Genomic DNA, 15,218 nt, shown 5'->3' with positions numbered 1-15,218 from the left:
CTTCTTGCTGTGAGGCGACAGCACTAACCACTACACCACCGTGCCGCCAGGCTGGGATATGTGAAGGAAAGAATTTCACGTTGTTGTAAAGTCTGTGACAGAAAGGTTCAAAGCGCCATCTACTGCTTAAAATCCTCCTGAGACTTGCAAGGCACCGTTTGGTACATTTCTCTTTACGTCATGACATTTTTATAAAAACAAAAGCATGTTAACGCCCTCTAATGAGAGGTGGGTGACTCATTGCCCCGCCCCCTGCCCCGCCCTTGAGTGGGAGCCTGTGAAACTGTTCATTTTCAAATGTATGCTCAGTAAGCAACTCCGACCTCACACACCCCCTCAGCTCAGCCCCTCCCTGCGAACCCCACGCCCACTCTTTAGCATGTTGCAAACTGATGCAGTGGGTGGAGTTCGGCTCGGAGCTGGGGGCGAAGTTACACTTTCATGAAGGACCATGTCCAATATTGGTGTGTTTGTATCCATAAATAAACAAAACGTGTTCTTTATTTGCAATCACATGACTTTTTGCCTCCTGGTTCACTTCCGGTTTCCAAGTGACAGACAACAATCCAAGATGGCGTCCAAGCCCGTTAACAGTCAGATGGAGAATGTTTTCCACGATGACTGACGTCATCATCTTACACGTGGAAAACATTCTCCATCTGACTGTTAACGGGCTAGGACCAAAAGCGATATCAAGAACATATCTCGATGCGACGGATTGGACTTCTACAGCTTAAAGGCGGCCTTTTCAAACCATTTCATCAACTTTCCAAACATTTCCGATTATCTGGGAGTCCAAACCTCGTTTTACACGAAGAATCAAACGAAAGCTTTGAGAAAGTCTTGAAGCCGATAACGTTTTGGTTTGTGGCTGGGTTCATGACGTCGGAATAAGACTTCTAAAGGTCAATAATCATCTTATTGTTGAGAACGAGTAACGTAAGCCGAAGTGTACGACGTGATTGGAGTCGGAGCTGCTGGAGGCGTTTCTGCAACGATAACTTGCGTTTTATTTCACGACCTTTCAAACGCAGCTCAGACTTATGAATCAGCATCATCAGACAACCTAAAAAAAAAATTTTAAATACGTAAACGATTAGTTCCAATCGAGGCCGACCTACAAACTCGTTTCGTCAACGGTTTGTTTCTTACATTTTGGAATGTCATGAAAACTAACATTTAGAAGTTTTGATTTTAGATCCACAGATGTCGTACTTTTACCGTGAGTTGGCCTAGTGGTTAGCGTGTCCACCTATCGATCGGGAGATCGCGAGTTCTACTGGTTGTCGGGTCATACCAAAGACCATAAAAATGGTACCTACTGCCGTCTGGCAATGCACGCTGCAATACAGATGTGAGTGGGAAGTCAAACTCTTGCGGTTACCAAAGGACCCGCCCCCCCACTGTAACCCTAGCTATGTAATAGGTGAGAGGCCGAGGGCTACGGAAACGGAGATCGGCGCCGCGGGAAGGACTTTGATTTTTAATGTCCATACTTTTTAACAAAACAATCGCTGCGAATGCAAGCATGTGGCCTCTCGATTCCTTTCGAACACGGTGAAAGGTTCACGAGCCGGTTTTCACGGCATCTTTTTTTTTTTTTGAGAACTTTAGCTCGCAAGTCCGATGAGCCATTGCCATGGCAACGTGTCCGTCTGTCATCTACAATGCAATTAAATCGTATCTCCTTCGTCAGTTCTCCACGCGTTTCCGTTCCGATTGTTTCGCTTGAAAGAACTCCTCAGTCCGCACAAAACTTGGTTGTTTTGTCAAATTTTTTTTGCTAATGAGTTACTAATTAGGCCAAATTAATGAATTTTCCAGGACTCTCACGAGAATTGTATCTCCTCTCTGATTTCATTTCTCATCCGATTCCAGTTCTGATCGATGTTTTTGGGTCGATCTTCCCTCGGGGAGCAAAACTTGTAAAACAGTTTGTTTACAGTTTTGTTTTTCAATTAAATCGTATCTCCTGCCTCCTCCAGTTCTCAAGGGATTTCAGTTCTGATTTGTTTTATTTGAAAGAACTCGACCTTCTGTACAACACTCGCTCGTTGTATTGTCAAATTTTTGCGAACAAATTAGTAATTAGTTCAACTTCACGCACTCCTTCTGACTGGAATCGTATCTCCTTTCTGATTTATCATGCGAATTCAGTTCTGATCGATGTTTTGGGTCGATCTTTCTTCCCTCGAGGAACAAAATTTAGTCCTTTGTTGAGTTTCCTGTTGTGAACAGTTAGTCGTGGAGGTTGGTCCTCTCTCACATCGTCACATTTCAGTTCTGCTTGATGGTTTGGCCGTCGTGGCTGTTCTGATGGCGGGTCAGATGAGCGACTACGGCCTTGACGTTCTGGTTTTCATTCTTTCACCCTTGTCCATGACGACTTTTAGTATCCTAGAATACCTTTTGAGCATCCAAATACAGAGCAGCAATCTGGTTTATTTGGAGCCGAAGCACAAGAAACGACTGCAGAACAGCGACTGTAAATAAATACAATACCTGCAGTCAGCTGGAAATCTGAATACGTAATGAGGCGGATCACTACAGGAGTTAAATATTTTAACAGTGAATTAAATGCATTATTGTTTAAAAAAAAAAAAAGGAAAGAAACCACCTTCCATTTTAAACATGGTCTCTGTTCTGTGAGCACTTTCTTGTCCGTAGTGACGGTGTGTTACAGTCGGGTTCAAAAGTGATCAACACCGTTTCGGGCAGACACTCGGGAGTCGAAAAGTGAAAACACGAGCTGTGTGTGTTTTACAGCACCGGTGGAGCAGCAGGTAAACGGCTCTGCTAACAAACTCCCCGATGGTGAGGGTTTTTTTTTTTTTTTTTTTTACTTCACAGGTCGCACTTTACTCAATCACTGATCTCTCCAAGATCACCACCGTCATCCTGAAATGACACGGATTTTAATGAAATAATTCAGCTTATGAAATTTACTTACTCAATGTTTCAAATGTATTGAATTTTACACCTGATTATCGTCACATGCTAATATTATAAATCCAAACTCCTCGTATCAAGTCGGATATTTAAAAAAAAAAAAGTCTTGCATGCTAGAAGAAAATAATTTCCCTTTTACCATCCTGCTTTTATGGTTTTTATTTATATTTATTAAAGAACGTCATGCTTTTTATACATTTATTGTTCTGTCCATGAAGCAAGTGCATTCCTGATATTGTGTTATAGCAGCTATAAACGGTCATTCCATCACCAGAATCTCTCTCTCTCTCTCTCTCTCTCTCTCTCTCTCTCTCTCTCTCTCTCTCAGTTACCAAAATAAAAAATTTAAACCTTGAAGTGTCATGTCGTCACGCTGCGAGTTGAGCCATTTTAAACTGAGATTTTAGAGCACTTTGCCACACACTTTGTGTACAACCCCAATTCCAAAAAAGTTGGGACAAAGTACAAATTGTAAATAAAAACGGAATGCAGTAATTTACAAATCTCAAAAACTGAGATTGTATTCACAATAGAACATAGACAACATATCAAATGTCGAAAGTGAGACATTTTGAAATTTCATGCCAAATATTAGCTCATTTGAAATTTCATGACAGCAACACATCTCAAAAAAGTTGGGACAGGGGCAATAAGAGGCTGGAAAAGTTAAAGGTACAAAAAAGGAACAGCTGGAGGACCAAATTGCAACTCATTAGGTCAATTGGCAATAGGTCATTAACATGACTGGGTATAAAAAGAGCATCTTGGAGTGGCAGCGGCTCTCAGAAGTAAAGATGGGAAGAGGATCACCAATCCCCCTAATTCTGCGCCGACAAATAGTGGAGCAATATCAGAAAGGAGTTCGACAGTGTAAAATTGCAAAGAGTTTGAACATATCATCATCTACAGTGCATAATATCATCAAAAGATTCAGAGAATCTGGAAGAATCTCTGTGCGTAAGGGTCAAGGCCGGAAAACCATACTGGGTGCCCGTGATCTTCGGGCCCTTAGACGGCACTGCATCACATACAGGCATGCTTCTGTATTGGGAATCACAAAATGGGCTCAGGAATATTTCCAGAGAACATTATCTGTGAACACAATTCACCGTGCCATCCGCCGTTGCCAGCTAAAACTCTATAGTTCAAAGAAGAAGCCGTATCTAAACACGATCCAGAAGCGCAGACGTCTTCTCTGGGCCAAGGCTCATTTAAAATGGACTGTGGCAAAGTGGAAAACTGTTCTGTGGTCAGATGAATCAAAATTTGAAGTTCTTTATGGAAATCAGGGACGCCGTGTCATTCGGACTAAAGAGGAGAAGGACGACCCAAGTTGTTATCAGCGCTCAGTTCAGAAGCTTATAAATCCTTTCAGATGATCAAATATAAATGTACATTTGTCGACATTTTATAAATACGAATGTCAAAGACAGGAACACAATGTAACAGCAGCACATCAGTGTTTTTATATATATATATATATATATATACACACAGTGTTGCTTGAAAGTTTGTGAACCCTTTAGAATGAACCATGAATGCTGAAAGGTATATTTAGTTCTAGAGCAACATATGCTCCCATCCAGACGACGTCTCTTTCAGGGAAGACCTTGCATTTTCCAACATGACAATGCCAAACCACATACTGCATCAATTACAGCATCATGGCTGCGTAGAAGAAGGGTCCGGGTACTGAACTGGCCAGCCTGCAGTCCAGATCTTTCACCCATAGAAAACATTTGGCGCATCATAAAACGGAAGATACGACAAAAAAGACCTAAGACAGTTGAGCAACTAGAATCCTACATTAGACAAGAATGGGTTAACATTCCTATCCCTAAACTTGAGCAACTTGTCTCCTCAGTCCCCAGACGTTTACAGACTGTTGTAAAGAGAAAAGGGGATGTCTCACAGTGGGAAACATGGCCTTGTCCCAACTTTTTTGAGATGTGTTGTTGTCATGAAATTTAAATTCACCTAATTTTTCTCTTTAAATGATACATTTTCTCAGTTTAAGCATTTGATATGTCATCTATGTTCTATTCTGAATAAAATATGGAATTTTGAAACTTTCACATCATTGCATTCTGTTTTTATTTACAATTTGTACTTTGTCCCAACTTTTTTGGAATCAGGGTTGTAGATCATGTGAAAAAAGATTGATAGCGTGAGGCCTCAGGTCTGATCCAGTTTCTGTCGGTGACACTTTGGCACAGCTGACTGGGCACACTTTACATTTTCTCTGCAGAAATGCAGTCAAGTTCCAGCTTGTGCTTTTCTTTTTAGCATCATTGTGGCGTCTATACACTGTCCAACGAGACCTACTTATTGGCATCACATCACACCCATCCTCTATCAGTTACACTGGCTTCCTGTTAAATTTCGCATTCATTTCAAAATTCTCCTCCTTGTTTACAAGGCCCAGCACAACCTAGCCCCCACCTACCTCTCTAGTCTTCTCACTCCATACTTACCCACCCGAAATTTACGCTCCTCTGATACACTCCTTCTCACCACCCCCTCCACAAATCTCCGATCTACGGGTGATGGGGCTTTTAGTGTGGCTGGCCCCAAACTCTGGAACAGCCTTCCACTTTCATTGCGTCAATGCACCTCCCTTTCATCTTTTAAAACCATGCTCGAAACTTATCTTTTTTCCCTTGCTTTCTCATCATAATGCTGAATCATTGAGGTTATTATTTTTATTAATAATTTTATTTTATTATTATTTTATTGTATTGCTGCATCATCTGTGGGTTTTTTTTTTTTTTGATTGTCATATGCTTCTGTGCCTTTTAACTAGTTCTACTTTGACTTTTACTTACAATTTTTACACTCTTTGTGAAGTGTCCTTGGGTATCTTGAAAGGCGCTCCAAATAAAATTTATTATTACTACTACTTATTTAAAAAAATGATAAATTTGGTAAAATACTTGCGAACTGCGATGTAAACGGAGAATATAAACAGCAGAGTTGCTCCAAGCGACTGCGACTTGACATTGCGTACATCACCACCGCAGGAAGCCCATCTGGCATTTTAAAGGGGTACCAAATATAATATATACAGTTGCTGATGTGACAAAGTAACGTATTCTATCAAATTTATATACTAGAAAACAACAAAATATCTTGGTAATTGTAAATATAATAGTCGGTACGCTAAACGGCACAAGAGTCGCTATTTTTAAAAGACCGTGACGTCAGCCCTACCCACTGCACTAGGAGAGAAGCGTGTAATCATGGCGTCGGGCGCATCAAGTGAAAGCGACAGCTCTGTTGAATCGTATGAAGAGATCCCGCAAGACACACTGCAAGCAGGCTATGGCTTAGAAGGGTACCAGTTTGAACCTAGGAGAGGTACACTCGACTCCGGTGATGACGAAAGAAGAGAAGAAAGCTCGAACTCGCTTGGTGTTTTTCAGCGGAAACGAGTGAAAAGACACGTCTGGAGGATCGTTATGCTTTCCATCGGTCCTGTTATTACACCCGAAAGCAACACACCGTGGCACTGCGTAGCCGATCACTTACAATTCATCCTACTTTCCGATTCACACGTGCTAGTCCCAACCTCAATGAGCCAACACAACTGGGCACATACATACGTCATGAGTGTTACGCAGAGAAAATGAGCGTGCATTCTGATTGGATAAAATTAATATCATGGCGGGCTGTTCAAACTGCGGAAATGGTTTGCTCGAGCTACTTTCAAAACACTATAACTTTCCAACCTTAGAACAAAAAACGTTTGTAAGTCTTGAATAAGGTTCGTTAATGTGTGTTTTGTTATATTTACTCTATATATTGCCCTCTGTTCCCCTTTAAAGAAAATTCATTTTTCTCGAGCACTATTTTTGGTCTCTGAAAGGTTGTTCTCCCCCCCCAAAAAAAAAAAAAAAACTGCAATTTGATTTTACTTTAAGTTTGAGAATAAATCCGCTGGAGGATCCGTTTAGAACGGTGCTTTTTGTCATGTTGCTGAGAAACCACACAAAGTGTAAAGTGTGAAAGTTGTTCCTGTAGCAGTTTTCGTCATATAAAGCTGTGATTTGCAGCTGCACGACTGTCAAAGCTGCTGTTAAAGGAAATTAATCAACACCTGACCAATCAGAATCCGCCGTTCTGAATCGGACGGATTCTGTTCACGGGACCACAGCAGGAATTGGCTTACTGTTTGTGTGAATTTGTGTTTTCTGAGAGGTGTGTGTGTGTGTGTGTGTGTGTGTGTGTTTCCCCTCAGGTCTCAGTGTGATGCCCGGTCTGATGCCAGACAGAGAAGATTCAGTAAGCAGCAGTGATCTGAGTCTGGGGAACTGAGTTATTGTGAAATGTACGGGTAAATCTGCACAAACTCGACTGCGAGGGACGTGCAGTGAGCTGCTGATCACATTCTGTTCATGTTTATCCAGTTATTTATGGGTAAAGTAAGTGTGTGTGTGTGTGTGTAGCTGAAACACCTGTACAATTATCATCGTAACTAACAGCACTAACCCCAAGTGCCACAGGAATATTGTTTACTTGTGTTTTATTGTTGTTTGTTTATTATGAGTGGGTTTTATTCAGCATCTGGGTTACACAAAATGACAGACCATATACACTCCTCAGGTATATATTACCCATAATGCTCTGTGTGAGAGGGACAGAGAGGGAATGCTTCACGTTAAGGACATTCAGACACTAATTTACAAAGGGACCAGCGTTATAAATGTATTATTATTGGTTTTTATTATTATTGTGTGTATATCATCTATAAGCGAGTGATGGTTCGGCTAAAACTCTCTTCAGTCTCGATGTTTGCCGTCTCATTAGTTTTCTTGATTTAAACATTAGAAGTAAATGAGACGATGATATAGTTTCAGTTTCTTCAACACAGATTTCTCATAAATGACGTTTCTGTGACGAACTCTGGGCCTCATTTAGCAATCTGGAGTAAATGATTTCATGGCCAGAATGGTGTAAAATTTCTCGACGAAAATTTCAGTCACGTTGATTTGATTTGATTTTTGTGGGATGGGGGGTTAAAATGCAAATTGGTGAAAATTACTAAGCACATTCAGGACGCAACTGATTTACATTTAGCCTTGCCACGCCCACAAAATGCTCACAGAGAGCTGAAACCGTCAAAACGGTAATTAAATGTTGAAAAAACACTCGTGTGTGTGTGTGTGTGTTCAGTAATGCAGCTCAGCCGTCGCAGTGCATTGTAGATAGATGGCGATAGATAGGTAGAATTTATTCAGGTAAAAATCCCACGCAAATCAGAAACGGAGTTAAACAAATACAGTAGAACTGATAAACATGAAACTAAACCAAGGATAAGACCTTGTGGTCCCAGGGCCGCCACACACTCTGAGCCCTCTCCATTTACAGGGTGCTATTACTTTTGTCCTAATTGAACGGCTGGTCTTATTTGTCTTACCTTATGATGTTTGTTTTTATTTTTTGAGTCATTAATATGAAACAAGTTTCACAAACTGTTGATTAAATTGGGTTTAATGCAGTGATTTAAAGTGAAGGCGGGTATAGAACCGCAGCAGCTCCTCGGGGAGTAAACAGTTCGCAGCCCATCTGAGGCTCAGATTAGTGTCTCCTACGTTCATTTACACACTCGGGAGTGAAACTCGGGATGCGAATGCTTTAAGTGAACACATTTCTTTTGTCGCTGCTCCTGCGAGTGATTTTATGAATAAATTGGTTCATGTGAAGTTTGATAAATGAGGCCCAGAGTCTTGTGATGCGATTCACATCTCCAGTCTGTTCACGCCGTGCTGAACAGCGGGTGATTTGAGCTTCTGTTACTTTTTGGCGATATTGGCGTCCCGTACAACACCAAAAGACTAACGTGTGTGTGTGTGTGTGTGTGGTACAGGGTGTTTCAAAAGTGTGATATTATTTGAGATGTAAATATCCCAGAATCTACGTAGTCTGGGCAGATGAAACCGAACAGGCTTAATGTTGAGCAATATCAGATTTATTCCTCAGAATTCGAATGAGAAATTCAAACCTGTGTGGATTCCATGAACGAGTCCACAAATTTTCAGTACTCGTGAACCCGCTCGCTCGACCACCTCTCCGATGTTGGTGGTCGTCTGGAACCTTTTGCCCTGCACATACACAGCCTTCCTCTCTGAACTTTTTGTGCCATGTCCAGATCCGCATTGCAGTTGGTACATTTTTAGAGAATTCTCTCAAACGCACGCTGTACTGTATCGTTCGACTGTGTTCGAGCGAACTCTAACACACACAACTCATTTTCTTTTCCACTGAATGGCATTTCTATACATAAGATAACACACACATTTGATCTGTTTCCACACGTGTGCACTCTCTCTCCTCATCCTCCTCTCTCTCTCTCTCTCTCTCTCTCTCTCTCTCTCTCAATCCCCCCTCTATCCTTCTCTCTCAATCCTCTCTTAATCCCCCTCTATCCTTCTCTCTCTCTCCTCATCCTCTCTTAATCCTTCTCTCTCTCTCAATCCTCTTAATCCCCCTCTCTCACAATCCCCCCTCTATCCTTCTCTCTCTCTCTATCTCAATCCTCTCTTAATCCCCCTCTCACAATCCCCCCTCTATCCTTCTCTCTCAATCCTCTCTTAATCCCCCTCTCTCACAATCCCCCCTCTATCCTTCTCTCTCTCAATCCTCTCTTAATCCCCCTCTCTCACAATCCCCCCTCTATCCTTCTCTCTCTCAATCCTCTCTTAATCCCCCTCTCTCAATCCCCCCTCTCTATCCTCCTTTCTCTCTCTCAATCCTCTCTTAATCCCCCCTCTCTATCCTTTCTCTCTCTCTCTCTCTCTCTCAATCCTCTCTTAATCCCCCTCTCTATCCTCTCTCTCTCTCTCTCTCTCTCTCTCTCTCTCTCTCAATCCTCTCTTAATCCCCCCTCTCTATCCTTCTCTCTCTCTCAATCCTCTCTTAATCCCCCCTCTCTATCCTTTCTCTCTCTCTCAATCCCCCTCTCTCTCTCAATCCCCCCTCTCTATCCTTCTCTCACTCTTTCTCAATCCTCTCTTAATCCTTCTCTCTCTCTCTCAATCCCCCCTCTATCCTTCTCTCTCAATCCTCTCTTAATCCCCCTCTCACAATCCCCCCTCTATCCTTCTCTCTCTGTCCTCACTTAATCCCCCTCTCTCAATCCCCCATCTATCCTTCTCTCTCTCTCTTAATCCCCCTCTCTTAATCCCCCCTCTATCTCTCTCAATCCCCCCTCTCTATCCTTCTCTCTATCCTCTCTTAATCCCCCTCTCTCAATCCCCCTCTATCCTTCTTTCTCTTAATCCTCTCTCTCTAATTCCTCTCTCTTAATCCTCTCTCTCTCTCTCTCTCTCTCTCTCTCTCTCTCTTTCTCTCTCTCACTGTCAAAATTTGAGGTCAATTGAGTTGGTAAAGTTATTAGATTGTGAAATGATCTAAAAAAAATTTTTTTGAAACACCCTGTATATTTAGCCGGATCCATCACTTAAATATTTACGTTATAGCTCGGTGTATCCTGATACGTTACTGATGAATTTTGGTATATAAACACAGGTGATATTTATAGAAAATCGTGTGTGCTGATTCTGATTGGTTGAGAAATTCTGACTGTTTCTCGATAATCACCTCGAGCGATTTGGCAAAATGGCGTCCGATCACTTTGTCACCGTGACGGAGGAAGAATTACAAATGATGAAAGAAAATGCTGTTCAAAGATGCTCCGAAGTTTGGTCCAAAACTGTTGAAAGGGATGGTGGGATTGGGATTTATTTTATCGATTTCAAAACAATGTGTTTTATGTGACTCGGCGTAGATCAGTGACAAGTCTGCGCCGCACAGTTATTACATTTACATGAAGGTTTTGAAGTGTGAAATGATTTTTTGTTTGTTTGTTTTTTTTAAACTAAAATCAATTATCTGCCTCGGGCTCAGTGAATGTCGGTGAAGAATAACCTCGACCTTCAGCAAATAATTGTTAAATAGTTAAATTAATTGTACTTAATGTCCTGGACACTTTAAAATGTTAGGGTTTTTTTTTTTTTTTGAGTCTCCTCCCAACAGAGGCAGCACATTTTGGGAAATGTTTGAGCTCCTCAGAATGAGACTGTCCCTTATTTTCAGAGTGATTTTGAAGGTGCATCACATGTCCAGTCTTCAATAAAATAATCTCATTATTACTTTTAGCACTGATATGGGATCAGATGTCATCATGGTGCAGAATGTAAATGATGTTAATGGGGACGTGGAAAAAAACGCACATTTATGTTTAAAGGGAAATTGTGTACATTTTTTGTTCCACTTGCACATGGATTTTTTTTTCTCCCTTTCACGGGGAACAACACAACTGCAGGGTGACGTTTAATTAGACATAAGTTTACTGATTTGCATTATTACATGTTCTATTCATAAAGCTTTATATCTGTACATAACTGTGTTCCATTACTTACGTTTAGAGACGACACAATACCACGTGTTCTTTTCCGGATCCGATATAAAAATTTTTTCTTTAACTAATAAAGTTTGAAAAATGATTACAGTGCTCAGCGTAAATGAGTGCACCCCCTTTGAAAAGTAACATTTTAAACAATATCTCAATGAACACAATTTCCAAAATGTGGAAAATCCATCCAGCATCCAGTCACTAAAAGAGGTCATTGTTGAAGAATGGAAAAAGATTGATGTTGCAAAATGTCGCCAACTTGTTCATTCCATGCCTAGAAGACTTGGTGCGGTCATTAAAAATCATGGCGGCCATACAAAGTACTAGATGTAATAGTTTTTGTTGTGGGGTGTACTCATTTTTGCACCACCCTAATTTGAGTAAAACTGAAAAAAAATGTGTAATCTAAGTTTATATTATTAACCTTACTTTCACGTTATAAGTTAAACATGTTATGTTAAACTTTGTCTTGTCAACATTTTGGAAATTGTGTTCGAGATATTGTTTAAAATGTTACTTTTCAAAGGGGGTGCACTCATTTACGCTCAGCACTGTATGAATGCAGGGAGGAAGGGGGAGAATACATGACTTAAAAACAACTCTTAAAATGACAGCTTTTATAAAATTCAGTTAAACTTTTTTTTTTTTTTAATAAAGATTAATGGCTTACATTGCAAATATCTCATCTCATTATCTGTAGCCGCTTTATCCTGTTCTACAGGGTCGCAGGCGAGCTGGAGCCTATCCCAGCTGACTACGGGCGAAAGGCGGGGTACACCCTGGACAAGTCGCCAGGTCATCACAGGGCTGACACATAGACACAGACAACCATTCACACTCACATTCACACCTACGCTCAATTTAGAGTCACCAGTTAACCTAACCTGCATGTCTTTGGACTGTGGGGGAAACCGGAGCACCCGGAGGAAACCCACGGGGAGAACATGCAAACTCCGCACAGAAAGGCCCTCGCCGGCCACGGGGCTCGAACCTGGACCTTCTTGCTGTGAGGCGACAGCGCTAACCACTACACCACCGTGCCGCCCACATTGCAAATATTATGTATAATTAACTAGAATAAAAATGGGGTGGCGCAGTGTTCAGCACTGGAGGTTGTGGGTTCTCCCTGTGCCTGCGTGGGTTTCCTCCGGGTTCTCAGGTTTCCTCCAGCAGTCCAGAGACCTGCGGGTCAGTCCAGCTGGCCCCTCTAAATCCTCCATAAGTGTGTGATGGGTGTGGGTCTCTGTGTAGCCCTGTGATTTAGATTGGTAACCTGTCCAGGTTAAGCCCCGCCTCTCGCCCGTAGTGTGATGGGATTGGCTCCAGCTCCCCCATGACCCTGACATACGAGCTCTAGATAACGAAATGCAGATGGCTAGAATAAAAACAGTCAAGTCTCCTTTTTTTTTTAAATACGTAAACATTTCCAAAAAAAAGCTTTGATTGCGTATTTCCACACTTGCGCTATTGTGTGACAGGATTTGTGAGATTTATTTTTATTTTCTTCAGTGTCTGATTTCAGCTCCGTGCTGATCCTGGATATAATATTAGTGCTGTTTCTACTTTGCTTTACTCACAGCAAATAATATCCTCTTTCTCAGATACTGTATTAATTCCTTGATTAACACAAATCTTCAAAATCTCATCTTTAACGTTTTCCCTCTGTGTGTTTTGTGAAGTAGCGGTCATTTATGTCCTTATTTTCAGTTTTGTAAACTTACTATGAAGTGGAAATCTTTATTTCCAAACTAATTTCTCACTGTTTGTTCGGACTGATGAAGTGACGCTTGGGTGCAGGGATGAAAGTCTTCCGGATTTACCCGGAAATCCGGATATTTGACGAAAATCTCCAGTTTTCCGAATTGAGACATTAATTTTTCGGATTTTTCGCGTTCCCAGACGCAGTGTAATACTTCGCATTGTCCTTGCATGGGCGCGGTCCTGAAATAGCCCAAACACGGTTCATTGATTAAAGACAGGTGTTCTTTGTTAACGGCGCGCGTGCCGGAGCTCGTTAGGCGCGCCTTCAGGTGCACGAGCTAAGGCGTGCAGGACTGACACCGTTCTGCACAAGCGCAACACGATCGCACTAGAAAGCGTGTTCAAGCTGCCGGTGTAGCTGCAGTCTTTTTAGTTGCGAATTATATTTCCTCGTGTTAATAATTCGCCATGTCAAAACAAGCAAAACTTTCCTCCTTTCCACGTGAAGAGAGGTCAGCAATTTATTACATATTTTTTTTCCATCAAAGTTGCATTTTGTGGCTTCGAAGCTGAGTTTTAGTGCCGTTTCTAGAACACAGCATCAAGAAACCGTTGAAGAAACAGCAATAATGGAAGAGCCGGTTTCTAAGCTGCCTAAAACTAGCAATGGGAATTATTTTTTGTTGCATAATGCACTCAGGCTGTCAGTCAGTGTGTGACTCCTCCCCTTTGAAAAATCCTAGCCACGCCCCTGATTTACATGAGAAATTTGGTCTTCATTGGTGTTTAAATTTACAGACAATACGAACTAATGTCAACAATTGGCTTCAACTCGCATAAATCTGAATTGGAAATTTTTAGCTTCTGCAAACGCACAACTCGACTAAAAGATTGAAAAACGAGGCTCAACGTCCCCAACATTGAAACCTGAAAGCTTTAGAAACTCTAACAGACCTTTACTTTTTAACAGAACTGTTTTGGGATTTTGCTGAGTTTACCTTCGACTGTCATCGCAGGCAGGAAAATCACCGCGTTTTCTAAACGCACTCCCGAAAATTACTCATTAACTCGAGGAACTAAATTAGATATTTTTGACATGTTAATCATTAATGTACATGAAAGAAAAAGGCTTAAAAGTTATACCTTGTTTTAGTGAAAATAAGTACTAAAATGCACAAGAATGTAGGGGTTTGCGTGTTATGTTATTAAAATATTTTCGGGGGATGTTGCCCCCCCCCACATGTCTTAGTTTGACTTTCAAAAGTTCAGGGTTTTTTTTTTTTCTTTGCTCCACTTTTATCTCTATGGGTGATGTAATTTGCACTTTTATGATGAGGTTTGATCATTAGGCTGTATAAACTCCTTACAGAGCGACGTTAATCTTTAAAAGGGAGGTTTGAAGGAAATAAAAGGAGAATTTATAGATATAATGTATCTCTATCTCACAGGTTTGTTCAGGGACATGATTTGTTGTGAAATTTTCTTTTGTCTTTATTTTAATGTACAATATAAAGTTTGTCTTCAATGAATTCCATTCTTTTCATCTACTTGTGTAGTGAAAAATAAAATGCACCATTCTGTCTGTTATTTTTGAGTGAGTGAATTAATTGCTGCTTTTCATATTGAGAGAATTTCCAATATCCTCATCGTGTCGTAGCCGGAGACGGCCTGCCTGACCCTCCCTCAGTCCCGGTGTTCTCAGGATCCACTCCGGATTCCCTGACCAGAATAAAGCATGACGAGTGTTTATAAAGGATGACCGTGATCTCTTCAGGTAGTGCTGTGTGGGGGGGTGCTAACTTTTGCACTCATCTGTGCTACCCGTGAGCGTGTGTACAACGCTGTGAAGGAATTACACACTTGGTGTGGTGTGCTTTTGTTGTAACAAAGTACTGAGTGAAGAAGTGGTGGTTGATTTATCATCCTGTAACAGCATGTCCTCAAGTGTTTTATTCCCTTTATACCCCTCCTTTTTTTTTCCTGCTCTCTTGAACTTCTTTTTTAATAAGCTAAAAAAAATGCAGCTTATGTTACGAAGAAACTGAGCGTAAAACTGCTCTGTCCTGAAAATGGTGGAAAACTTCACCTTTGCCCGTGATGAAGTGCTCACACTAGAGACTGATGATTTTTTTTAGTAAAATAATGTACAAAATAC

The 15,218-nt window shown here is 41.1% G+C and overlaps 1 protein-coding gene across 2 annotated transcripts in view; it reads left to right on the top strand.

The window, feature by feature from the left end:
* The window catches only part of LOC132864364 (major facilitator superfamily domain-containing protein 12-like), a 40,037-nt gene extending 29,063 nt beyond the window's left edge, over positions 1-10,974 (top strand). For both annotated transcript variants that reach the window (XM_060897779.1, XM_060897778.1), the window contains exon 10: positions 7,187-10,974. In XM_060897779.1, the coding sequence (XP_060753762.1) occupies positions 7,187-7,263 (77 nt within the window). In that variant the 3' untranslated portion in view covers positions 7,264-10,974. The remainder of the gene's footprint in view (positions 1-7,186) is intronic.
* The last annotated feature ends 4,244 nt before the right edge of the window (positions 10,975-15,218 follow it).

The sequence above is a fragment of the Neoarius graeffei genome, chromosome 17 (genome assembly GCF_027579695.1).
Source record: "Neoarius graeffei isolate fNeoGra1 chromosome 17, fNeoGra1.pri, whole genome shotgun sequence".
In the NCBI taxonomy this organism is placed as follows: Eukaryota; Metazoa; Chordata; class Actinopteri; order Siluriformes; family Ariidae; genus Neoarius; species Neoarius graeffei.
The sequence above is the reverse complement of the archived record's forward strand: the minus strand, read 5'-3'. Positions and strand labels throughout refer to the sequence as shown.